At 43.9% G+C, this 27,691-nt stretch overlaps 1 protein-coding gene across 1 annotated transcript; it reads left to right on the top strand.

Annotated features, from left to right (window-relative positions):
• Positions 1-25,955, top strand: LOC308375281 (NLR family CARD domain-containing protein 3-like; the record flags this gene model as incomplete). The annotated part of the gene is made up of 6 exons (XM_080851356.1): positions 1-301; positions 3,953-5,789; positions 12,010-12,180; positions 12,261-12,415; positions 24,009-24,154; positions 25,452-25,955. The coding sequence occupies 6 exons, from the start codon at positions 1-3 to the stop codon at positions 25,953-25,955; spliced, it is 3,114 nt and encodes a 1,037-aa protein (XP_080707482.1).
• Positions 25,956-27,691: the final 1,736 nt, after the last annotated feature.

The raw sequence follows: 27,691 nt of genomic DNA, 5'->3' as shown, positions 1-27,691 counted from the left end.
ATGTCCTCCCTCTGCAGTGAATTGAGTGCTGATCTGACCCAGGATCAGTACAGGTGTGGAGTGTGTGAGAGGGTACTGAGGGACCCCGTCATCACCACATGTGGACACAGTTTCTGCAGGCAGTGCATCAGCAGCTACTGGGAGCAGCCTGGACTACCAGGAGACCAAGCCTGTCCCCAGTGTGGAAAGACATGCAGAAGTCATCCACCTCTACAGCCTCTTCTGGATGAAGACACAGACATGGTAGAAAGCAGCAGACACCTGTACACTGAACACACACCAGACAGAAGGAGCAAACCAGGTGAGGGTTTCCTGATGTTAATACTTTTATGAGATATGATGAAGGAATAGCTTATAAGACAGGGGTCGGTAACTTTTTCAGCTGGCAGAGCCATACACAAATAGAGATATTTGTTAAAGGAGCCAAAAAAAAAGAAGAAAAATGATATAGTTTTCGCCAAGTTATTATTATTCTCATTGTTGTTGTTGTACGGGCCTCCTTTTTGAGTGTAAAGCACAAGAAGATTATGAACACATGCCCCATGTGCAGCTTTGAAAAGAGAGAACAAGCTAGCACAGAGTATGGTGGAAAATAAGTGCATGACAGTGTGTTGGGGGTGGGTACAACAAGTCTAACCATGTTGCAAACACAACATGAGGGTTCAAATTGTCTAGACCAGGGGTCAGGAACTTCAAAACCTCTGGGTCATATAGCATTTACACAGGACTTCAAATCAATTGGAGAATGAAATAATTCACATTCAAACATTGACTTAATTCTGTTTGTCATTCAGTGGGATCATTTATAAATGCATTATTTTCATTTAGCTGACCAATGTGTATTACTACATCATTACTATAACTAATGATTAAAAGTAGACTAGGTGTAGGTGTAGTCATGCAGGTCCACAAATTACTTTCTAAATACTCCCATGGCTTTTGGTAGGAGAAATATTTACAATCCCTACACTAGATTATAAAACAGCTTTTTAGAGTGTAGACCCCGCAAACAGGGAACGTCCCCAGGACATTCGCAAGGTCCCCAATGTTCCCCAATTGGTCCCCGGCACAACGTTCGCTAGAGGGCGTTACCAGAACGTTTTTGACGTTCGTAGCAAGTCTACGTTTGGTCCTTCTGTGACGTTCGCATGAGTCTTAAATCGGACTTTTAGGGAACATTATAATTTGGTCTCTCAGCACACGTCCCCAGGACGTCCTTCAAAAACGTCCCTGTTACCTTATCCTGCAGGTCCTCTGCGTGACGTTCGGATGAGCCTTAAAACAGACTATTAGGGAACGTTCTTATTTGGTCTCTCAGCATACGTCCCCAGGACATCCTTTAAAAACGTCCCTGTTACCTTATCCTGCAGGTCCTCTGCGTGACGTTCGCATGACCCTTAAAACGGACTATTAGGGAATGTTCTTATTTGGTCTCTCAGCATACGTCCCCAGGACATCCTTTAAAAACGTCCCCGTTACCTTTACCTGCAGGTCCTCTGCGTGACGTTCGCATGAGCCTTAAAACGGACTATTAGGGAACCTTATAATTTGGTCAGCACACGTCCCCAGGACGTCCTTTAAAAACGTCCCCGTTACCTTTACCTGCAGGTCATCTGCGTGACGTTCGCATGAGCCTTAAAACGGACTATTAGGGAACGTTCTTATTTGGTCTCTCAGCATACGTCCCCAGGACATCCTTTAAAAACGTCCCCGTTACCTTTACATGCAGGTCCTCTGCGTGACGTTCGCATGAGCCTTAAAACGGACTATTAGGGAACGTTCTTATTTGGTCTCTCAGCATACGTCCCCAGGACATCCTTTAAAAACATCCCCGTAACCTTTACCTGTGGTCCTCTGCGTGACGTTCGCATTCGGTCCTTCCAAAACGTCCCCTTGACGTCCTCTGATGGTCCTATCTGAACCAGAGGTTCCGCTAGAGAAAAATGTTTTTCATTTGCGAGACATTTTAATGATAAGCTGGCCAAATATCTATTTCTGCTTCTAAATTAGCCTATTGAAGAAAACTGACGGCCTGCATAGCTTAAATAATAACATAATCAGGTAGTTTAGAATGCAACATGTTTATTTTCCTAAGTTTGGGCTACAATGGGAAACAAAAACATTAATGTCTGATGCGCGTCAATAAGTGGCCTTTAGTCACAACCTGCTGTGGCGTTAAAATGAGTGCCGCAACATGGTCATTGCTCTGTTTAATGAGAGCAGAGATTCTTAAATTATTCGACCCTCTTGTGAATCCTTTGCGTCGCCTTTTCGCATTGCTAACAGAAAATGTTACTGTGACTATCAATTACCTTGCACCAGACCCAAGAGAACTTGTCACTCCATAACGACATAAACGCCCGACATTTCAGCTTTTTCTCTGGTGATGCTGTTCGAACATCTAGGGCTTCAGGTATTCAGTGTTTGGAAAGTTCGCTTTCTACATGAAGTAGCTCAGTTCATTGTTCATCAACTAAGTTCACAGCTCCAATTTTCAATATGCTGCGAGTGCGAGCTATAGCCTAATTTTTCCAAATCTCTGTCTGCAATACCGCTCTCGGATACGCAACTTCGGCGCTAACGCACAGGCATAGACAGTATACCGAGGGTTTGCGCTTTATTTAAAATGCAGCATATGCGTGTTGCTAAATAACTTTCTAACGACAGATTAGCCTGTTCCTTTAAAACATAATAAGGGCAGTGCACGTTTGCTTTATAGGCCTAAATATTAGGATTGTTGTCAAATCCAGATTGTGTTGCGAGACGGGATTTTGAAAGAAATTCCAATCAGACAATTTGACCAGTGAGCTCACGTTCTGTTGCAGCATCTTTGAAGGCCTGTGGAAAGCTCAATGTTAAAGCTATAGACACTTGATAGACCTTTCTTATGTATGCATTGCATTGTAATCATGCAGACATTACATTTATAGCACAGATCAGTAGAGAAGCATTCATATTCATTTTATTTCATCATTCTTAGTTTGGCTAGTTATTCTGCCTCCCTGCCAGCACGTCCGTGACGTGCCATGGATGTTAATTAAAAAAGGAATCATTAAGGAAAACCCTCAATGCGTAGTGACTGAGATCGCTACAATATGCTTTTCCTCAAACCCTCGGAAAAAAAGACTAAGTTTGTTGGCTGTCTCACACTGTGATAAACATGTTAAAGTGACACAATAGTAATCAGACAGTGTTAGTACAATAGGTAGCGATCTGGTTTAGTAATAGGAAGGTTTACGGTTCATATTCCCATGCCCGCAATCAAGTTTGTAATCGTGTGTGTCTGTGTCTGTGTCTATGCATATCACATGAAATGTGTAATATACTTGAACTTGTGTGTGTGTGCGCCCTGTAAGCAAAATGACGGCTCCGAGATCTATTATTATTTTATTTTCTTCATTTAGCTCAGCAAAAACGGTCGTGCCTGCTACGTCCGCGCTGCATCCTTGAATAACGTTCCCAGGACGTCTAAAACACGTTTCCCAGATGTCACCACAATGCCCTCAGGACGTTCTTGCAACCTCCTGCAGAACGTCCCCAGGACCTATAGAAACACGTTCCCCAGACGTAACCACAATGCCCTCGGGAGGTGCTTGCAACGTCCTGCATAACGTCCCCAGGACCTATAGAAAACGTTTCCCAGTTGTCACCGCAACGTCCTCGGGACGGTCTTGGAACGTCGTGCAAAACGTCCTAAAGTTGTCACGGGAACCATACACATTTACGTTTTTAGAACGTTCAGAGAGACCATTACAGGACGTCTAGGGGACGTAATTTTGCTTACAAGGGATCTACAGCAGATACGATGTATTCAATTGTAATGTGTAAGGAGAAACAGTAGTTAAAAGTAAATGGATATTTGTGTCTGGATTGTCAATGATAATTTGGTATCAGTATTGTGATTGATCATAGACATGATACTAAAATGTTAATTTGTGTTCATGTTAAACAGCTGATGAAGTCCTGAGGAGAGTTATAGAGAAGCATAATGCCAGTCTGAAGAGGAGGTTTTTGAACATATCTGAAGGTATCATCAAACCAGGAGCTGAGACACCCCTCAATAAGATCTACACAGAGCTCTATATTACAGAGGGAGAGAGTGAAGGGGTGAATAAGGAACATGAAGTTTGGCAGGTAGAGTCAGCATCCAGAGCACAAACCACAGAAGACACACCAATCAACTGCAATGACATCTTCAAGCCCCTACCTGGACAGGAGAAGAACATCAGAACTGTGATGACCAAAGGTGTTGCTGGCATTGGAAAAACTGTTTCAGTGCAGAAGTTCATTCTTGATTGGATAGATGGGGTAGCCAATCAGAATGTAGACTTTATATTTCCCCTTCCTTTTCGTGAGCTGAATTTGGTCAGGAGTGATCAGTATAGTCTTCACAAGCTTCTGCTTGACTTCCATCCTGAACTGAAGGAGTTGAAGGATGGTGAAGAATACAATGACTGTCAGGTTGTGTTCATCTTTGATGGTTTAGATGAGAGTAGATTACCTCTGAATTTCCAACAGAACATGATATCTGATTTAAAACAAACATCATCAGTGGATGTTCTGATGACAAGCCTCATTCAAGGAAGTCTGATTCCCTCTGCACACATCTGGATAACCTCACGACCAGCAGCAGCCAGTAAAATTCCTGCTCAGTGCATCAATCAGATGACAGAAGTACGAGGGTTCAATGACCCACAGAAGGAAGAGTACTTCAGGAAGAGAATCAGTGATGGGAGTCAGGCAGACAGAATCATATCACACATTAAGGCATCCAGGAGTCTCCACATCATGTGCCACATTCCAGTCTTCTGTTGGATTGCAGCTACTGTACTTCAGCAGATGCTGGACAACACTACAGACATTCCCAAAACTCTGACGGAGATGTTCATACACTTCTTACTCATCCAGACCAGAAGGAAGGATCAGAAGTATCAGAGTGGAAATGAGACAGATGAAGAGAAACTTCTAAAATCTCAGAAAGACATTTTACTGAAGCTTGGAGAACTGGCTTTCAATAATCTAGAGAATGGCAATCTGATGTTTTACGAGGAAGATCTGAGAAAGTGTGGCATTAATGTCAGTGAAGCCTCAGTGTACTCTGGCTTGTGCACTGAAATCTTCAAGGAAGAATCTGTGTTTCACCAGAGGAAGGTCTACTGCTTTGTGCATCTGAGCATCCAGGAGTTTCTGGCAGCTGTGTTTGTGTTTCACTCTTATGTGACCAGGAACTTCAAGCCACTGACATCCCTCCTCGGTGAAGTAAATGAACGCAGTCCATCTTTTTTATCATCTGTTCAATCAGTGCTGGGTTTACAATCGCAAGATCATCTACATGTGTTACTTAAGAGTGCAGTGGATGAGGCTTTGAAGAGCAGGAATGGACACCTGGATCTTTTCCTTCGTTTCCTTATGGGCATCTCTCTGGAGAGCAATCAGAGTCTTTTGAAAGGTCTACTGAACCATGATTACAGCAGCTCAAAGAGCATCAAGGGAATATGTCAATACATTAAGAAGCTCAACAGGGAAGATCTCTCTCCTGAACGATGCATCAATCTTTTCCATTGCTTATTTGAAATGGATGATCATTCCATGCACAAAGACATTAAAAAATATCTGGAGTCACCAAAGAACATCAAACAGAAATTGTCTCCTGCTCACTGTTCAGCACTGGCCCAAATGCTTCTGATGTCTGAGGAGGTGCTGGATGAGTTTGACCTGAAGAAATACAACACATCAGATGAGGGACGCAGGAGACTGCTCCCTGCTGTGAGATGCTACAGAAAGGCACGGTGAGTTTCTAATGGAGATGAATAAACTTATTTTGTATTGTTATTTGTGACAGAATGTGAACTTGTGTTGATTATGTCCCTTCCACTACATAACTGTGCATGACTGATTTATTGTTTTGATGTCACTGCTATCTCCTGCTGACGTACAGTATGAAATATGTAAAGATACCAGCAGATGCATAAATGTGTCAGAGTCATGATAAAGGAGATAAATATTCCATTTTCACTGCATCGCTTTGGTTGATAATTACATTTTAATTTTAGTTTTTAAGTCTGCCCTTTGTTAACAGTTAAGTCAGGATTCACAAATAGAGGGGTAACTGGTCTGGACTGATATGTGGATTTCTTTGAATGATCTACTAATCTAGATTCATTCAATTGAGCCACTGTCTCTCAGTGAGGACTACTGTAAAAAAGTATGTAGTGTGGTAGCCCAAGCTGCGTTTGGCTCCCACTTAGGTTACTATTGGTGAATAGTACTAAAAGGCAGGCTCTAGGACCCTGGGGAGGTGTTCTGGGGATTAGGCAGGTCGGGCTTTCCCTAATTGGAAGCTCACCTGTAGTTCGTTTGACTAGGTGCTGATCAGTGCAATCTAGTCAAACAGGACACTTTAAAGAGTCAGTAAGAAGAGAGTGAGAGAGAAAGACAGAGGGGAAGACGCTGGTTGCACTGGGTGCAAGGCGTAGGGCTTCCCCTATTTTCTGTTCATTTTTGATTACCTTTGTTGTAACGTTTGAGTGCCTAAAAGAGTTAAATAAAAGAATATGCTTAGGAATTCCCTGGTCGCGTCGTACTGAGTGCTGGGCTGCGACATATGGTGGAGAATGTGGGCACAGTGACCCAGCTGAAGGAAGAGAAAAGCACAGTGACCCACGCTGACTGAAGAGGGGCAGAGTGACCCAGCGAAGTCGCCGAAGAGGGGGACTACGGGCAGACTGCTCAGCTAAAGTGAAGAAGATGTGGACTATGGATCCCGCGATGGAGGAGATGTTGGCCACCATCTTGCAGGGGCAGCAAAGACTTCAGGGAGCCCTGCTGGAGCTCTGCAAACAGGCATCCGCTGATTTACCTGATGAGGACCTAGAAGAGGTCATGGAGAAGCTGACTCAGGGGGCCGAAAAACCGAAGGTAACTGAAAGGCTTACTGTCATAAAAGAGGAAATGCAGTGTGAAGCAGGTTACCAACCGCATGGAGCGGCGGCTAAGATGGCCCAGGCCTGGGAGGCTCTACCAAAGATGGCCAGGACCAATGAGCGTGTGTTCCTGGGTGAGTTCATCAAGGAAGATGACGATGATGTCCCTGATGTCGATTATGAAGGTGATGTTGATGATTCTGTCAATGAAAATGCAGATGAATTCGATGAAGTTGATAAAAATTATGTCCATGAAAATCATGTCAATAATGATGATGAGGAAGAGTGTGATGAAGTTCCAGGTGACAAAGCTGTTGATGAAAAAGCTGATGATGAGCACGCTGACGATGATGGTGATGCCCATGACTACCTCGCTGAAGAGGGGGATGTGGCCAAAGACACCAATGCCAAGAGTGCACACAAGGAGGCCGACGAAGAATACCTCCCCTCCAGAGACCACTATAAGATTGAGTATGAGCGTAAGCTGCGTGACGAGCTGGAACACATCCGCCTGAAGACCGGCCAGGAGATGGAGAGTCTGCAGCGCGCCTCTAAGGAGAGGTATGAGCGGGAGAACCAGAGTTTGCGTGAGATGAGGGACCGTGCTGTGCTGGAGAAGGAGAGGGCTGTGAATGCTGAAAAGGAGAGGCAGGCCAAACAAGACCAGCTGCTGGACCAGCTCAGGCAGCTCCAGGTGGGATCAGATAGTCGTGTGGCAGAGCTGTCGAACCAGCTGAAGCTGAAGACCTTTGAGTCTGAGCGCGCTCAGATGGTGCAGGAGGAGATGGCCCGCGCCCTCAGCCTGAGTCAGATGGAGTGTGAGAAACACCAGAAGAAACTCAAGGTCCTGACTAAGGAGTTTTATGAGCTGCAGTCGGCATCAGAGAAACGAGTGGTGGAGCTCCAGGCTCAGGTCGGCGAGCAGCAGGTCAAACTGGAGACCTACGAGAGGCTGGAGCAGGAGGTGGATGCCGTCACCACGCAGTTAGAAGAGATGGCCAGCGAGGAGAAAGAAGTCAGTGCACTAAAGCAGAGGACCCTGAAGAAGGCAGAGACGGATGGCAAAGACGTGCCCGAACCCGGTGCGCTCAAGAGGAAGGGACTCTTCACCCTGCCAGAGGTGGGCGATTGCTTCCCTGAGGTGATGCATCAGGAGCTGAAGAAGCTGGAAGCAAAGGCGCATTGGAATAGGCAGCTTGCCTTAAATAGTGAGGAGTTGGCAACTGGAGAGGCAACAGAAGACGGGGAAGACACTGGCCTGGTCTCAAGTGCACAATCGGAGAAGACAGAGAAAACGAGGGAAGAAGCGACAAACGGCAGGGTAAGTGGATGGCTCCTAAACTGCCACTCTTGTAACCTCTCTGTCGTTCTCAGACCCCGATTGCGCTCTGGAGACCCAGATGTCCTGTCCTGCCGTGAAGACTTTTGGGCCTCGTGTATCATGCTGTGGACGTCAGGTTGCGGACGAGGGATATGTGGCATTCCCCTGGGGGCTTGGCTGCCACAACACAAAATGGCCGCCATGCCTCAACCTGATGCACAGAGACTGAATCCTCAAAAGGAGAAAGAGAGGAAGAGAGTCCACGACCGGAAGGGGGAAGGGTAAACCCTAAAGCCAGAACGAAATGGACAGACCACCTGAGAACCGACGCGGAAAAAGTTTAAGACTGGCTAAGAGTGAAGAAGACCCTGTGGTCAGGGAAACACGGACATTTTATGTTGAAATTGTAGTATTTTGAAAGAACGTGTGTTTTCCTAAATGTGTTTTTGTGTTTAGCTTTGGAGAATAAATGTAAAACCTTACTTTTAACCCCCAGGAAGGGGCCTGAAGTTAAGTGGGAGGGTGTGTGGTAGCCCAAGCTGCGTTTGGCTCCCACTTAGGTTACTATTGGTGAATAGTACTAAAAGGCAGGCTCTAGGACCCTGGGGAGGTGTTCTGGGGATTAGGCAGGTCGGGCTTTCCCTAATTGGAAGCTCACCTGTAGTTCGTTTGACTAGGTGCTGATCAGTGCAATCTAGTCAAACAGGACACTTTAAAGAGTCAGTAAGAAGAGAGTGAGAGAGAAAGACAGAGGGGAAGACGCTGGTTGCACTGGGTGCAAGGCGTAGGGCTTCCCCTATTTTCTGTTCATTTTTGATTACCTTTGTTGTAACGTTTGAGTGCCTAAAAGAGTTAAATAAAAGAATATGCTTAGGAATTCCCTGGTCGCGTCGTACTGAGTGCTGGGCTGCGACATATGGTGGAGAATGTGGGCACAGTGACCCAGCTGAAGGAAGAGAAAAGCACAGTGACCCACGCTGACTGAAGAGGGGCAGAGTGACCCAGCGAAGTCGCCGAAGAGGGGGACTACGGGCAGACTGCTCAGCTAAAGTGAAGAAGATGTGGACTATGGATCCCGCGATGGAGGAGATGTTGGCCACCATCTTGCAGGGGCAGCAAAGACTTCAGGGAGCCCTGCTGGAGCTCTGCAAACAGGCATCCGCTGATTTACCTGATGAGGACCTAGAAGAGGTCATGGAGAAGCTGACTCAGGGGGCCGAAAAACCGAAGGTAACTGAAAGGCTTACTGTCATAAAAGAGGAAATGCAGTGTGAAGCAGGTTACCAACCGCATGGAGCGGCGGCTAAGATGGCCCAGGCCTGGGAGGCTCTACCAAAGATGGCCAGGACCAATGAGCGTGTGTTCCTGGGTGAGTTCATCAAGGAAGATGACGATGATGTCCCTGATGTCGATTATGAAGGTGATGTTGATGATTCTGTCAATGAAAATGCAGATGAATTCGATGAAGTTGATAAAAATTATGTCCATGAAAATCATGTCAATAATGATGATGAGGAAGAGTGTGATGAAGTTCCAGGTGACAAAGCTGTTGATGAAAAAGCTGATGATGAGCACGCTGACGATGATGGTGATGCCCATGACTACCTCGCTGAAGAGGGGGATGTGGCCAAAGACACCAATGCCAAGAGTGCACACAAGGAGGCCGACGAAGAATACCTCCCCTCCAGAGACCACTATAAGATTGAGTATGAGCGTAAGCTGCGTGACGAGCTGGAACACATCCGCCTGAAGACCGGCCAGGAGATGGAGAGTCTGCAGCGCGCCTCTAAGGAGAGGTATGAGCGGGAGAACCAGAGTTTGCGTGAGATGAGGGACCGTGCTGTGCTGGAGAAGGAGAGGGCTGTGAATGCTGAAAAGGAGAGGCAGGCCAAACAAGACCAGCTGCTGGACCAGCTCAGGCAGCTCCAGGTGGGATCAGATAGTCGTGTGGCAGAGCTGTCGAACCAGCTGAAGCTGAAGACCTTTGAGTCTGAGCGCGCTCAGATGGTGCAGGAGGAGATGGCCCGCGCCCTCAGCCTGAGTCAGATGGAGTGTGAGAAACACCAGAAGAAACTCAAGGTCCTGACTAAGGAGTTTTATGAGCTGCAGTCGGCATCAGAGAAACGAGTGGTGGAGCTCCAGGCTCAGGTCGGCGAGCAGCAGGTCAAACTGGAGACCTACGAGAGGCTGGAGCAGGAGGTGGATGCCGTCACCACGCAGTTAGAAGAGATGGCCAGCGAGGAGAAAGAAGTCAGTGCACTAAAGCAGAGGACCCTGAAGAAGGCAGAGACGGATGGCAAAGACGTGCCCGAACCCGGTGCGCTCAAGAGGAAGGGACTCTTCACCCTGCCAGAGGTGGGCGATTGCTTCCCTGAGGTGATGCATCAGGAGCTGAAGAAGCTGGAAGCAAAGGCGCATTGGAATAGGCAGCTTGCCTTAAATAGTGAGGAGTTGGCAACTGGAGAGGCAACAGAAGACGGGGAAGACACTGGCCTGGTCTCAAGTGCACAATCGGAGAAGACAGAGAAAACGAGGGAAGAAGCGACAAACGGCAGGGTAAGTGGATGGCTCCTAAACTGCCACTCTTGTAACCTCTCTGTCGTTCTCAGACCCCGATTGCGCTCTGGAGACCCAGATGTCCTGTCCTGCCGTGAAGACTTTTGGGCCTCGTGTATCATGCTGTGGACGTCAGGTTGCGGACGAGGGATATGTGGCATTCCCCTGGGGGCTTGGCTGCCACAACACAAAATGGCCGCCATGCCTCAACCTGATGCACAGAGACTGAATCCTCAAAAGGAGAAAGAGAGGAAGAGAGTCCACGACCGGAAGGGGGAAGGGTAAACCCTAAAGCCAGAACGAAATGGACAGACCACCTGAGAACCGACGCGGAAAAAGTTTAAGACTGGCTAAGAGTGAAGAAGACCCTGTGGTCAGGGAAACACGGACATTTTATGTTGAAATTGTAGTATTTTGAAAGAACGTGTGTTTTCCTAAATGTGTTTTTGTGTTTAGCTTTGGAGAATAAATGTAAAACCTTACTTTTAACCCCCAGGAAGGGGCCTGAAGTTAAGTGGGAGGTTGTGTGGTAGCCCAAGCTGCGTTTGGCTCCCACTTAGGTTACTATTGGTGAATAGTACTAAAAGGCAGGCTCTAGGACCCTGGGGAGGTGTTCTGGGGATTAGGCAGGTCGGGCTTTCCCTAATTGGAAGCTCACCTGTAGTTCGTTTGACTAGGTGCTGATCAGTGCAATCTAGTCAAACAGGACACTTTAAAGAGTCAGTAAGAAGAGAGTGAGAGAGAAAGACAGAGGGGAAGACGCTGGTTGCACTGGGTGCAAGGCGTAGGGCTTCCCCTATTTTCTGTTCATTTTTGATTACCTTTGTTGTAACGTTTGAGTGCCTAAAAGAGTTAAATAAAAGAATATGCTTAGGAATTCCCTTGTTGCGTCGTGCTGAGAGCTTGGCTGCGACAGTAGGTGCAGGTATAAGGCAGAAAGTTGCTTTGACAGACTTGTGAGATCTTTTTAAATTTGTATCTATTTCTTATGTAAAATACTATTTATTGTTACACTAGGTCTCTATTGCTCGTAGCTTGATTGTTATGTCACTTTGGATAAAAGTGTCTGCTAAATGACTTAATGTAATGTAAATGGAATATTTTTCCACTAGCCTTTCATTATATTGATTTCACAGGACACCTTCATAAAGGCAATGCTGTTTTATAATTCCAGAGTAATATTATGTCTTGTGTCACTATGTTTTGCAGACTGAATAAATGCAAACTCTCAGATAAGTCCTTTGGAATTGTGGCTAGTGTTCTACAGTCACCAAACTCACTTACAGAGCTTGACCTAAGTAACAATGACCTGGGAGATTCTGGAATTCAGCTTCTCTCTAACGGACTGTCTAGTCCTCACTGCAAACTGCAGTCATTAAGGTTGGTGTTATGAATGTCCTTATTGTCATGAATGTTCTGATTGTTTATGTAGCCCTTAACTGTCTGTCTGTCTCTCTCAGGCTCTGTAATTGTCAGATCTCAAATGATGGTTATGTTTGTCTGGCTCTCACACTGATGTTAAACCCCTCCTGTGTGAAAGAACTGGATGTGAGCAACAATCATCCTGGCGAATCAGCACAGAAGCTGTTAACTTCTAGACTTGAGGATCCTCATCGTAAAGTTGAAGCACTTCAGTATGAACTCCAACAATACAGAACAATCTTGTTCCACTCCTGGTTTTGCACCTTAAGTTTTCTTTTCTTAAGACTGAATGTATAATTTGATTGGCAGATACTGAATAGAAAACAAATAAATAGCCATTTAAAACATCTTAAGAAAGGCATCGCTTATTTTGCAGTTCAGAGTTTTATTTTGTCTTTTGTAACAATGTTTTGCAGACTTGCTGGATACACACTCACAGATAAGTCCTGTGGAATTGTGGCTACTGTTCTACAGTCACCAAACACCCTGACAGAGGTTGACCTGAGTAAGAATGACCTGGGAGATTCTGGAATTCAGCTTCTCTCCAACGGACTGTCTAGTCCCCACTGTAAACTGCAGATTTTAAGGTTGGTGTTATACATGTCCTTATTGGCATGAATTTTTTGATTATTTATGTAGCCCTTAACTGTGATCTTTATTGTTATATAAGCATAGTACATCGCTTTGGATAAAAGGGTCTGCTAAATGACTTAACAGTCTATATTGTTTTCTGCTTCCCTTCACATAGGATTCTAATTCAATTTCCACCTGTTCATTTTGTGTCTCTCATCCCTCTTAGAGTTTCTGCTGTTTTTTTCCCATCCCTCCAACACCTCAAGTAGAGGATGATGGATATATGGGAAATGATGGATTTTGGAATCCAAAATTAGTGTTGTTTTAACGTAACTTCTGGTACAAACCATGCTCACTCCCAGTTTTCAATCTGAATACAAAGACAGACAACGTCTCCATAAACCTCTAGAGTGTAGTTGTAGTCAGTGGCAGCTCCTGAAAAAAAATATTTTATTTAATGATTAAAGCAACCCATTCAGTAGGTACATTAAGCAAGACAATACACCCTTCCGCAAACTCCGCCCTCCTTAGCAACGGTTGCTATATCAGTCAAGCATTCACGTTTCCCAGGTTCTCAGCATTGGGATGAATGGCGTGGCAACATGTTTTCAACCGTGTCAATTTCAGCCCAAAGAAATCACAAGCAATTTTTGGAAAAACGGCAAGATCTCAGATCGAAGCAGGCAAAAGGGTCTGCAATATGATTATGAAGGCTACAACCACTACATTACATGACGTGTTTGTAGACAGACAAATGCTAAGGCTAACAGGTTCATTCCAGCTATGTTTATATGTTCTATTACCTACACAGTCGCCGCTACGCAAACATGTAAGGTGGTAAAACTGAATCGTATTTCAAGCAAGGGTTTTCTCACGTTTTCGATGCAGTGGGCAGATTTTAGCGACATAGCTTCTTGGAACAAACGTAGGTGCTTCTGTTTATGTTGCTGACATTCAGCTGATGGGGGGGTCGTCCAAATTGTTTGATCCACAGCAGGCATTTCTCTCTCTGGGTCTTGGGTTTCGGGAAGGGATAAAATGTTACCCCTCCCTCCGGCCTTTTTGGATATCGGCTGTCAGAATTACACACTCAATAAGCGCAACGTTTAATTTTCTCTTCTCGAGCAGACGTCTCTCTCATAGACTTCCATTCATCAAAATGGCTCGCTTGACTGAGGTCCCGAGCTTAGTAACCGTTGCTATGCTATGATTGATCAGTTACCGTTTTGGGGGAGTGTTCGCGGAAGAGTCAATTGTATCAATTTGTTGTTGGCTGATTCATTTATACACTAATGCCTTTTTGTCCACTAGATGGCAGCACACAACAAGAATATTTCCCCTCTAGCTACATAGTTACAGGTGGAAAGCTATGGAAGAAAGTTGCATCCAGGAGCCTTCATAAGCAAATCTGATGTGGCTCCATAATCATTTATCCCAATTATTCATTATTCACATTACTCAAATGTTGTATGATGAAACATAGCTGAACAGGACACATGCTATGTCCAGTAACAACAAAAAGAGGGGGCAACATATAATTCAAAACCAACAATATTTATTGACTGAGCTTAAAAGTATTGGAATGTGTTGAAAACTGTGAATCCTATGAAAAGTGACAGTGGTATATAGATATAGGCATTAGCCACCCACACACCCACCAACAGCTTGCTAGCAATTACCACTGTAGCTTGCTCAGGAGAGTACAGGCTAACAAACGTGATGCTCCCAATGCTGTGTGTCTGTTGCATAGCAACAGCCACACATTTGGGAACTCTTTTCTCTAGAGTCTAGGCTACTGAAATGCAATACACAATGTTTGGTGGCTATTACAACTATTTTGTGCTGTCTTACTATTTATAATGTTGCCGGCAACAGTATTATAAAAGCAATAAGGTACACAACGCAGTACTGTATTGTCAATAATGTACTGTGCCAGGGTTTACCGGCCCTCTGCTTTATGTCGGGCCTAACGACACCCTTGAACAGTACATTATTGACGATAGAGTGCTGCCTCTCGTACCTTATTGCTGAATTATTGTGTGACTGGCACATAGAAATTTATTGCAATAGCAACATCTTCTGGGGCTGAAAAACCATTGAAGCTGACATTGTGCATCTGAAGTAGCTCTTAAAATGGCATGAATGCAAATGTGGCCAGCCAAACAGCAAAAATACCTAATCCCAATAATGGAATGGAATAATTCTGCCCTGCTATTATCTCAAAAACGGTTTCATCGTGATATGAACATACTTGTTGTCAACAATACTTATGGCCTGTTTTTGAGAGCTAAAAAATGCCTTTGCCTTAGCCTAGTTTAGCTAGGGTGACCAGGTGTCCCCTTTTACCCAGACGCATATACTGTAGGTCTTGAAAAGAGGACGTCTGCCTTGTCTTTTGTTGCAGTTGCTTGATGTTTGACTGTTAGGAAGGTTGTTGACTTGCTAATTTGTCATAAACAGCCACTAGCAAGTAGCTGCTAGCAAGACATCTCGCAGAATCAGAATTCTTCTAATGGCCAAGTATATTCACACATACAAGAAATTAACTTGGTGTGGTTGGTGCATAAGACATAACACATAACATAACAACAAAAAAGCATAAACAAGAACAAAGGACAAATGTTTTTTAAGATAGTAATAAACTAGAATGCGTTTCATGAACGAACTGCGAGAGTGTGCTTGCTCTGTTGCGGCCATGACCTTTGACATTGCAGCCATAACATCACACAAAGGATCAGACATGGGAAGAAAAGTATTAACAGTCTGAGGTGTAACTAGAAATAACCTTTATTGTTATAACATCAAGTATATAGCCATAACATCACACAAAGGATCAGACATGGGAAGAAAAGTATTAACAGTCTGAGGTGTAACTAGAAACAACCTTTATTGTTAAATCTAGGGGCAGATGTCAGTGATAATTGCTTAGATTTTCTTAATGATAATTTACAACACTTAGTAAACAAAACAAAAAAAGGTGTGGCATCCAACATGGGCCTGTAGTCTTGTAAATCACATAATGTGTAGGCCTACAATAACAGGGAGCATGAATCTATCTATATACTTATAGATGTATTCATATCTATTCATCCATCCAGGCATCCAATATAATGTGCCCGTGGGATCACGTGACGTTAGCTACAAAATGTCAGGTCCCTCCCTCACCCCTCATTAGTTAGTGCACTCGCAGTGATTCTGGAAGACGGATGGAGGATATTACGTAACCTGTTGATAATCTAGCCAAGGCCTGTATGACTGTCAGGTTGTTGACCAAAAATGTAAAGTTTATCTTTCTGTACCCATCGGTTGACCAATACAAGTTTAAACAAATCCGAGTTATTGTCAGACCGTCGCATTTTTTTCTGAGCTAGTCGCCCCAACTGGATAACCCAGTGCTACAACTGACGAAGTTGGCTATACACCTGGACAAATGCCCCTACACTCATTCCAATATCGTATATGGATAACAGAGGATCTGATTACAGTATAAAGACAGTTCACAAGTTATCTTTGAGTCATCAATTGCGAGCAGGTACAATACACCGCTAGCTAGCCCACCCCATCGTACTGCTTGAATAAGCTGTGCTCGAAAGTTAGCACAAATAGCTAAACCTATCAACTTTTGTTGACAGCCACTGATGAGAACAGCGATGTATTTGTTCAGTGTGTATTAATTGAAAATGATTAGTTTACCAGGCACTTACATCTATGTAATCCAACATGGAAAATCCATGTCCTAACTCATGTGAGTTATCGTTGGTACACATCATTATAGTTTCTTCAAGGCTGAAAATTGGCAATCCTTTTGGTGCTGACATATTGACGAAATTACTTATTATGTGATGAAGTCTTGAGCTGAGGTAACGATATCAGAGGCTACAAAGTTACATTCTTTGCAGCGGGAAAGTGAGTCATATGTAACAAATAATATAGCTCGTGTTTCAAAGAATTAGCTGGAACAAATTACTTTTATTGGGTAGGTAGATATAAGATAGCCAGTGACTTCAGGCGAACTCCGGCTCCCTCCGTGGTGGACACCCTAAGCAGTAAAGAGTTTGGAACATCATCTGTTGACTCGAAGCATTCTTTAATTTCTGTTGAATATGCCTGTGATATAAAGCTTGTTGGTGGATAGTAAACGAGGGGAAATCTACTGTACGGAATATTTCTGCTTAGTAGACAATGCAGATTCTAATTAGGCTGTTGGATATGTCCAATGTAAGGAGTGTGAAGTTTTAATGAAATATGATTGATTCAACTCTCGTTCTCCACAACAACATGGATAAACCGGCGTGCAAAAAATATCTTCAATGGTAAGACTTGTCTGTTGTGCCTCTGTTGGTGTCTCATAAAACGTGAGTTTTATTAAAGCATAGCGTGTGTATTGTGTAGCTATTTCATTCCGAGTTAGCAGCGGGGTAAAGTGTTCCGCTGCCAACATAGATAACATGTTTTTAACTTCGGGGTTAATTCCCTTTCCTTTACGTCTGCTGCTGGTTAGTTAATACAGACAGCCGGAAAGGTTAACAAACGGAATTAAATAGCTTCACATTACACACGCTATGCTTTAATAAAACCCACGTTACTCACATACTGGTTAACACTGTTAGAGCGGGTGTCTGTAACTGTTGCCACTACATTCGTTTTAATATTTTGCACTATCTATCTAACCACTCGTTCAGGTGACTGGTTAACACTGTTAGAGCAGGTGTATAAACTGTACCTGTAGCTGTTGCCACTACATTCGTTTTAATATTTTGCACTCTCTATCTAACCACTCGTCCAGGTGTTTTCTTGAGTTGGTACAGCTAACTACTGCACCCGAACCACTTTTCCTCGTTAAGTTTTCCATCCTTTTTCACACTGTGTCTCTGCGTCGATATCGGAAATACCTAGCAAAATAAACCTGAGCCTGGGTGAAGGCTAAATAGCTCGCTAGCTATCATCACTCTATTCACAATTGTATCAATTGTATATCTAGGTTTTCTTTGGTGACTGTTGTCGCATTCAACAGCACAACATATCCCGGGCCTTTTGAACTGTCTGTGGGTTGTGAACGTAAACAACTCACTAGCTATTACTACTACTGTATCATGATATAAAGCTTGATGGTGGTTTTCGATTTACATGATTTTTATGGCATTTAAGAGGTATAAAGCTTGATGGTGGTTTTCGATTTACATGATTTTTATGGCATTTAAGAGAGATTGGAGAATCTGAACTGATCTAATTTCAGTTGGCTAGAGTGGGTGACGTCACAATGGCTCAACATTCCACCATGTTAGTCAATGAGAGAAAAAGGTGATGAAAAAGATGAATAAAAAAGGAGTGGCAAGGAGTACTGCCACGAAAAGTCATAGCAGGTTGCACCGTTTCGGGCCGGACGTTTCGGTGTTTGAACGGCGTCTCTATCTCAATCGGGCGAGGCGTAGTTAGCTGCAAGAAAAACGGCGGAATAAATAAATAAATCAAACTTATGAAGAACAATACTGTGCTTCCCTTCGGGCAAGTTACAGTTAATTGGAGTACGTAAACCCAGAGTCAGTGTGATGCAGGGGGCTTGTTTGTGAGCCCCACTGCTGTTTGCGAGAGATTGTATATTGATTGTAGATTGACGTGGGATGGGATTCCAAAAGGCCATGCGTAGCTGGCCGTTCTCTTAAAAGGCCACTCATCTCCCTGAGTTGCCCTTTCCTTTAAAAAACATCAGTCCTAGTTAAAAGCGTTTCCGTAGTTCGTTCATATTTACGTTTGTATTATTTGTATTATTATAAATCTTTTTGTTCAGTAATGACTGCCTGTACAATGAAGTAATTTAGGTACTGAAAAGATATTATGCTGATAAGGAGACTTTTTAGTTTAACTTGGAGAATTAAGTAGTGTATAGTATTTTTCTGGATATCTCTGTCTCATCCATTTAACACCTGTCCCTGAAAAGTTTTTGGATCATATTCAATTGTACATCTCTCTCTCTCTCTCTCTCTCTCTCTCTCTCTCTCTCTCTCTCTCTCTCTCTCTCTCTCTCTCTATCTATCTATCTATCTATCTATCTATCTATCTATCTATCTATCTATCTATCTATCTATCTATCTATCTATCTATCTATCTATCTATCTATCTATCTATCTATCTATCTATCTCTCTCTCTCTCTCTCTCTCTCTCTCTCTCTCTCTCTCTCTCTCTCTCTCTCTCTCTCTCTCTCTCTCTCTCTCTCTCTCTCTCTCTCTCTCTCTCTCTCTCTCTCTCTCTCTCTCTCTCTCTCTCTCTCTCTCTCTCTCTCTCTCTCTCTCTCTCTCTCTCTCTCTCTCTCTCTCTCTCTCTCTCTCTCTCTCTCTCTCTCTCTCTCTCTCTCTCTCTCTCTCTCTCTCTCGAGCTGAGTGGACGTGCGAATGTGAGCTGCGAGAGACGCGTGAGTGAAACTGTTGTCTGTGACAGAGACTTTTCTTCTAACTTCATCTTCTGTGCGTTGCATTTGTTTATTTGTTTGTATATAGTATAATTATTTGTCAAAAAAGTTTTTGTGCGCTGTATTACTTAAGTTGCGGGGTGCGCTTCAGCGCTTGCTGGGCGACCACCTGCACCGCGTTAGTGAACAATGGAGTCTTTCGCGTGTTTGACGAGGTCTCACGCAATTAGAATTGAATCCCCGGTCGGAGTGGAAGAATGTTCCTTAGCTATTGGTGAAATTATTGGATATGAGCATGTGCTTTCGGGTTCACGCATGAATAAAGCCATTGTGCTGTTTTTAAGTTCAATTGCAAACGCTGACTTGGCTATCCAGCATGGCGTGGTAATTAGGAATTCTCTGATTCCCGTTTATCCCCTAAGTAGTCCCTCCCGAAAGATACTTCTTTCTAATGTTCCCCCCTTCCTCATTGATGAGCAGATAATTAAAGAATTGTCTCGTTTTGGAAAAGTGGTGTCGCCGATAAGGAAGTTACCCGTTGGCTGTAAATCGGATAAATTAAAACATCTCCTGTCTTTCCGTAGGCAGGTTTACATGGTGCTCACTGGTAATAGGAGCGACCTAGATGTTAAAATAAGTTTCAATGTTGGTGGTTTCAGCTACCTTGTGTTTGTAACTTCAAACGTGACAATTAAGTGCTTCCGATGTGGGAAAGACGGACATCAGAGGCAGGACTGTGACAGGGGTGGGAACAAAGGCCAGGCTGGACAGGGAAATGCGCAAGAAGAAGCTGCACCTGCAGCAGATTCTGCGAAGCCTACGAGCGAGGCTACAACACCAGAGCCTACTACGGCTGATTCCCCGGTTAGCTCTCCCAAAGCATCCACAAATGGTTCATATACTGACGACACTACTGCCACAATGCCTGGTGATACTGAGACTCTCATGACTGGTCCTAATGCGCCTCCTCCTTCCGCAACCGAGTCATTAAAATCGGACTCACTTGCGGCCGAAGTGCCTGCGCCTCCCGTAGGGCATAGCCCTGAGACACCTGTTGAAACCGGGTTAGGGGAGGAGGGTGCTGAGGTGGAGACTGCTGATAAACCTGAGTCAGCCGAGGCCGTATCTGTACCTATCTCTGGTGGTCAGATTGCGCAGCCTCTTGATGAGTTGATACATAAGGAAGTCGCTGAAATGGAGACTGATTTTAAGAAACCGGCATGCAAAAGAAAATCGAAAGTTGAAGAAAACGAGCAAGTAAAGGTTAAAAAGGGAGAAGGTGGATTTGAAGGCGCAGCTGAGGCTGAGGACTACACCTCTGACTCTAGCTGGTCGGGTTGCTCTCAAACGGATTTATCAACGGTGGTTTATACAGCGGAAGAATTCATGCAGTTTCTCATTAAAACTAAGGGGCATAGAGAGGTCCGTGTTGGACTATTTTCCGAATAAGGAGCATTTTGTTAGGGATGGCACGTTCTGGTTGAGAGAGGGCGAGATCCCTAAGCCAGAGTATTTTCGGCTTCGGAAAAAAGTCGGTGAAGTGCGGAAAGAGTTGCGTAGCGGGAATGTTGCCAGCTGACTTGGCTGTTCTTTTTTTTGAAGCTGTCCCTAATGCTGCGAGCTCAACTAAACAGTCAAGATGATGACTTTTTCTTTTAGTACTATTAATGTAAATGGTGCAAGGGACATAAAAAAAAGGATGTTGCTTTACGACCTAATGAGGTTAAAGCGCATAGACGTGCTGTTTGCGCAAGAAACGCACAGCGACGGGAAAAATGAGATTGATTGGAAAAGGGAGTGGGATGGTTTGTCTGTTTTAAGTCACAAATCTTCGACAAGTGGCGGTGTGGCCATCTTATTTTCTAAGCATTTCATGCCACTTCACTTTGAAGTAGATGAGATTGTCAAAGGACACTGCTTAAAGGTTGTGGCAAAGTTTGAGGCTACTACTATGTCCTTTTTGAATATATACGCGCCCACAGTAGGGGCAGACAGGCTTTTGTTCCTTAATGCAGTTGGTGACTCTTTGAGTAAGCTAAATGCTGACTGTTTGCTTTTTTTTAGCTGGTGACTTTAATTGTACTGAGAATGACTACTTAGACAGGAATCATTTGGAGCCACATTCTGCTTCTAAGAAGGCTCTCAAACAGATAGTTGAAGCTCATGACCTGTGTGATGTCTGGAGGAATCTCCACCCAGACGTAAAACAGTTTACATGGACACACTGCAGAGACAATCACATGTCCCTGGCAAGGTTGGATAGAGTCTATGTCTTTACTCATCAGAATAGCTCTGTAAAGTCCTGTAGAATTTTTCCAGTTAGTTTCTCAGATCACAGTGCAGTTATCTGCTGTGCAAGTCTAACACCCTTTAAGCCTCGCAGTGCCTATTGGCATTTCAACGTAACTCTTGTAGAGGACAAACGTTTTTTAGGAATTTTCACTTTATTTTGGGAGAACTTTAAAAAACAGAAAAGAACATACTCCTCCCTGCAACTGTGGTGGGACTGTGGAAAAGTCTTAATAAGGCAGCTTTGTCAGCAGTACACTCTAAATGTGACAAAAGACGTATCTCAGTCAATGAGGACTCTTGAAAAGGAAATTCTGGGCCTACAAGACTTAGTAGCATCCTCTCATAATGAAGAGCATATTAATGCTCTCAGGTGTAAAAAGAAAATGCTTGACGATTTATTAAATGTCAGGGCCCAAGGGGCTCTTGTACGTTCACGATTTCAAAATGCAACGCAGATGGATGCACCCTCAAAGTTCTTCTTTAGTCTAGAAAGAAAGAATGGCCAGAGTAAACTGATCCACTGTCTGCTCTCAGAAACTGGGCAAGAGCTCACTGAGCCAGCCGACATTCGCAAGAGAGCGGTTGGTTTCTATGCTGATTTGTTTAAGTGTGAACTAAATGACATGGAGGCTGTAGCTTGTACTTATTATGATGATCTACCGAAGGTAGAAGATGAGTCTGCTACTAAACTGGAGGAGCCAGTGACCCTAGGTGAGCTCCATTCTGCACTCATGGGGATGGAAAATGGGCGCTCAGCTGGCGTGGATGGGCTGACGGTCGAGTTCTTTAAAGCATACTGGGGGCTAATTGGGCAGGACCTTTTAGAGGTCCTGGTAGATAGTCTTGATAAGGGGTTATTGCCACTAAGTTGTAGAAGAGCTGCCATCGCCCTGCTACCCAAGAAGGGGGATTTACAAAACATAGCAAACTGGCGGCCCGTCTCACTCTTGTGTGTGGATTTTAAAATTTTGTCTAAAACCCTGGCTACAAGAATGCGTAATGTAATTGGTCAAGTAGTTCATATTGATCAGACTTACTGCATACCTCAAAGATCAATTTTTGACAATGTTGCACTAATACGTGATTTCCTGGACTTTTCACGCTTAACTGGCGTTAAGGCGGGTCTAATATCTCTAGACCAACAGAAAGCCTTTGATAGGGTTGAACATTCTTTTCTTTGGCAAACTCTTGAAGCCTTTGGTTTTGGTCCTGGTTTCAGGGCCATGATTGAGACCATGTACAGAGGCATTGAAAGTGTGTTGAAAATCAATGGGGGGTTAAGTGCTCCCTTTAAAGTAAGCAGAGGAATCAGACAGGGGTGTGCCATGTCAGGAATGCTGTACTCCCTTGCTATCGAGCCTTTACTGCATAAGCTTCGAACTGAGTTACAAGGTTTTTCAATACCTCATTGTAATAGCAAACTGTGTCTGTCTGCATATGCAGATGATTTAATTGTTGTTGTGAATGGAAATGAAGATGTAAATAAGCTTGAATGTATTGTGCATGATTTTAAAAAGTTTTCATCAGCTGCAGTAAACTGGGCCAAAAGTGAAGCTTTGCTAATGGGGAACTGGGGTGGGCAGCCTCCCAGTTTACCTGGTGGGCTGGTTTGGAGAAGGGATGGGTTAAAGTATCTTGGTGTGTTTTTGGGTAATGATGTTTTTTTAAAGAAGAATTGGGAATGTGTTGTGGAAAAGGTCCAGGGTCGCCTTCAAAAATGGAGGTGGATCCTGCCTCAACTGTCATATAGGGGGCGGACACTAATAATAAACAACCTGGTGGCCTCTTCCCTGTGGCACAAGCTTGCCTGTGTGGACCCTCCTGCTGGGCTTTTGGCCCAAATTCAAAGACATTTAGTGGACTTCTTCTGGGATAAGTTCCACTGGGTCCCTCAAAGTGTGCTCTTTCTGCCCAAGGATGAGGGCGGGCAGGGTCTCATCAACCTAATCAGCAGACAAGCGACTTACCGTCTGCAGTTTGTCCAGAAACTTTTGTGGGGGCCGAGGGACCTGGTCTGGAGACCTCTCGCCCTGGCAATGCTACGCAGGGTGAATGGAATGCTGATAGACAATGCACTGTTCTTGATGGACCATAAGAGACTCAACCTGATTGAACTGTCATCCTTTTATCAGAGCTGCTTCAAGGCCTTTGGACTCTTTAGGCAAAGCTGGTCGGCAACCGCAACATCACTACACTGGCTGCTTGAAGAACCTGTTACTCTCGGAGCTCGGTTTGACTTGTGTGGGGAGGATACCCCAGGACTAACGAACATTCTGTGTGACTGTAATTGTTTTCAATTAAGAAATGTTATTGAAAAAGCAGGACATGATTTCAAGAGTGCTGGGGCCTTGGCCTCTGCTTTAGGGGTGAGGTCTTTGAGGTATGCAAGCAGAGTACTTGCGAAACTGCGTGGTTTTTTGAATGATCGAGAGGGAGCCCTTTTAGAGGGTTACTGTTCGGGTAACATGTTGCCAAATGAAGATGATCCCTTTCCTGATTGTGTCTTAAGTACAGATTGGCTGGAGCCTGGTTACACTAGTCCCCTGCTTAATCTGGGAATTGATGAAGACCTGAATTTGGCCACTGCAAATGGGAAGGCAGTGTACAAGGTCATGGTGAAAGCCTTTAACAAAAACAATCTAAAGGGGCGCACTGATACAGTATGGAGGGAGAAGTTAGGGATTGATGGTAAAACTAGACCTGTTTGGAGAGTTTTCTACAAGCCACCATTGACCAAAAGGACAGGGGATCTTCAATGGAGGATATTGCATGGGGCCATAGCAGTTAATGCTGTTACGGCAGTCATGAACCCTGAGCTGAATGACAAGTGTTTATTCTGTAACGAAAGGGAAACTATCTTTCATTGCTTTATGGAATGTACCAGACTTATGCCTATGTTTATTTTTCTTAACAGTTTACTTAACCCTTTAGGGGTGGTGTGCTCTATGCAGAGCTTTGTACTTGGTTTCCCTTACAGTCAGAGGCGAAGAGCTAAATGTCAGCTGATCAATTTTATTGTTGGGCAAGCAAAGCTTGCCATATACTTGAGTAGGAAAAACAAAATGCGTCAAATGTCGGATTGCCATGTGGTACCTATTTTGAGGAATCTGATAATGTCAAGAGTCTCACTTGATTTTAGTTTTTATAAAGCCATGGATAATTTGGATAGTTTTGTTGAGCAGTGGTGCTGCGAAACTGCTGTGTGCTCAGTTGATAACGATGATTTAGTTTTTTGTTTTTGAGTTTTTTGTTTCCCATTGTTTTGGATAATGTGTAAAACTCTGTTTGCCCAATAAAGGTTTTTTTTAAAAATTCAAATTCTCTCTCTATCTCTCTCTTTCTCTCTCTCTGTCCGTCTCTCTCAGCAGATCTGTCCTGTCTGGATGCCTTTCCTCAATCAGAATCAGAATCAGAATCAGATTTTATTTGCCAAGTAAGTTAGAACAAACAAGGAATTTGACCTGGTGAACTGACTCTCAATGTGCTTACACATATATTACACAAAATATACATTACAACACAATACAAAAACAAACACAATACAATACAAAACAAACAGTGCAATGGTCTATGAAAGTTTGACAAGTTCAACCAACTTCAATCTCTCTCTCTCTCTCTCTCTCTGCCTCTCTCTCTCTCTCTCTCTCGCTCTCTCTCTCTGTCCCCCCTCTCTCTCTGTCTCCCCCCTCTCTCTATCTCTCTCTCCCTGTCTCTCTCTCTCTCTCTCCCTCTCTCGCTCTCTCTCTCCCTGTCTCTCTCTCTCTCTCTCTCTCTCTCTCGCTCTCTCTCTCTGCCCCCCCTCTCTCTCTCTGTCTCCCCCCCCTCTCTCTATCTCTCTCTCCCTGTCTCTCTCTCTCTCTCCCTCTCTCGCTCTCTCTCTCCCTGTCTCTCTCTCTCTCTATCTCTCTCGCTCTCCCTCTCTCTCTCTCTCCCCCTCTCTCTATCTCTCTGCTGTAGTCCTGGCATGGGGATGATGCTGTAGAGAGGCCCATTGGGTACGGACACATCAAAGGCAGAGGCTTTCAGCAGGTCAAGGAGGGCAGCAGACTGCAGATCTGGAGATACTTATCTTCACATGTGAGAATGGGGATGGATACTCAGGCATTACGAATCTACACCGATGAGAATGGGGTGGATACTCAGGCATTACGAATCTACACAGATGAGAATGGGGTGGATACTCAGGCATTACGAATCTACACAGATAAGAATGGGGTGGATACTCAGGCATTACGAATCTACACAGATGAGAATGGGGTGGATACTCAGGCATTACGAATCTACACAGATAAGAATGGGGTGGATACTCAGGCATTACGAATCTACACAGATGAGAATGAGGTGGATACTCAGGCATTACGAATCTACACAGATGAGAATGAGGTGGATACTCAGGCATTACGAATCTACACAGATAAGAATGGGGTGGATACTCGCCATACGCCTCTAGCCCAGATCTAGCTTAGAATCACAAAATACATGACGTAATCCTGTTATGTGAAATTGTCCTCTGTTGTCATCCTTCTGAGATTAAATCAGTGTTAAATCAGTTAAGTTCAATCAGTGTATCACTATGTTCATATTAATGATTTAAGCCGTATTGTTCTTCTATTGCTATAGTACTATGTCACTTTAACTATATTATGTAGTTAAGTTATAGCCAATACAGTATGACTAGCAATGCTATCACTATGGGCTCAAGGCTCTGAATCTACGCCTTTGTCATAGTTGGAAAATTCCAGGTTCAAAGTGCGAAAGTCCTCTGATGTTTCTGTCCCAGATATGCAGTGAGGCAGGTGATATCACTCAGTACTCCCTGCTCTGTATGGGGCTAATTAGCTAGCCCAGATGGCTCCCACAACACTGAGGGAGCCAACTCACACACCAGGAGTGTGTCAGGGAGGCAAGCAGTGAGTTGAGTCCAATCTCACACACTCATGGACAAGGAGACGGTTTGGGAAACCATTTCTTCTTACTGCAGAGCAAAGAGCCTTAAATGTAAGTGCCAATCATGTGATGAAAAACTAAAATATGTAAATTAAAAAAAAAGAGAATTCCATTTCAACAAAAGTGGTCTAAACTCCCTCTCCACAGCCCACTGGAGGGCGAAGGCAAATGACAAAACTTTGACAAGTTTTATAAAGATGTATGGAGCAAGACTTTTAATCGCTGGTTTTGTTATGGAAATATTGGCCTAGATTGCCCCCATGTGGAGAAGATGAGAAATGCAGCATGTTGTGAATGTTTTGAGAAAGCATTCCATTCCACTCACTCTCTCGCTCTGTGTGTTTGTGTGTGTGTGTGTGAGCGTGCACTTCAGTCATATTTTTTTGCAAAACAACGACAAACAAAACCTTGAGATTAACTGGTGTAGCAACAACATGACTTTACCTGAGACTACATCAAATGGTCTGCCAAACAGCAAACTCCAAAATAGGAGTACTGTTTGAAAAAGGGCAAACTAATGTACAAATGTGTCATTTGTTGTTTTCCTGTGTTGGCTTGTTTATTGAGTACAGGCAGACATAAGCTGCTGACTCTCCCCTTGATTATAGATAGATAGATAGATAGATAGATAGGTAGATGGATAGATGGATGATAGGTAGATAGATAGATAGATAGATAGATAAATAGATAGAAAGATACAACTTTATTGCCACACAACAATGTTGGTGGTATTCCTTTGTCAGAGGTAGCTCAGGCCAGTAAGGACGGGAGAGAAGGGGGTAATAAATAAAAATAAAAATACTCCAGGTCAGCTTTGGGAGTTCAGGAGTCTGATAGCAGAGGGGAAAAAAAACTTTTTTGAGGCGTGTCGTTCCAGCTCGCATAGATCTGTATTCCAGAAGGCAGAAGTTCAAAAAAGTCATGGCTTGGATGGGAGGAGTCTCTGATTATGTTCTTTGCACTACATAAACCGCCACACAATGACCACCACACACTCTTTCAGTTCCAGTCATTTTAATGATTGTGCGTTTCAAATACTTACAGTACATCACACCTGAGCTGACTGGCTCCAGAATGCTTTATATATACAGTATGTTAAGGCATGTTCAGACCACACCTAGGCTCAACCACAGGGAGTGGTTGTGTGTGTGTGTGTGTGTGTTTGTGTGTATGTGTGTCAGGTTGGCTTTGTTTAATAGCTTAATGCTATTATTAAGGCACCATGTTAGGGTGGGGCTCTGAGACAGTAT

This window comes from Sprattus sprattus, assembly GCF_963457725.1.
Source record: "Sprattus sprattus genome assembly, chromosome: 14".
Taxonomy (NCBI): Eukaryota; Metazoa; Chordata; class Actinopteri; order Clupeiformes; family Clupeidae; genus Sprattus; species Sprattus sprattus.
Note: the sequence above shows the minus strand (reverse complement) of the source record. Positions and strands in the feature narration are given on the sequence as shown.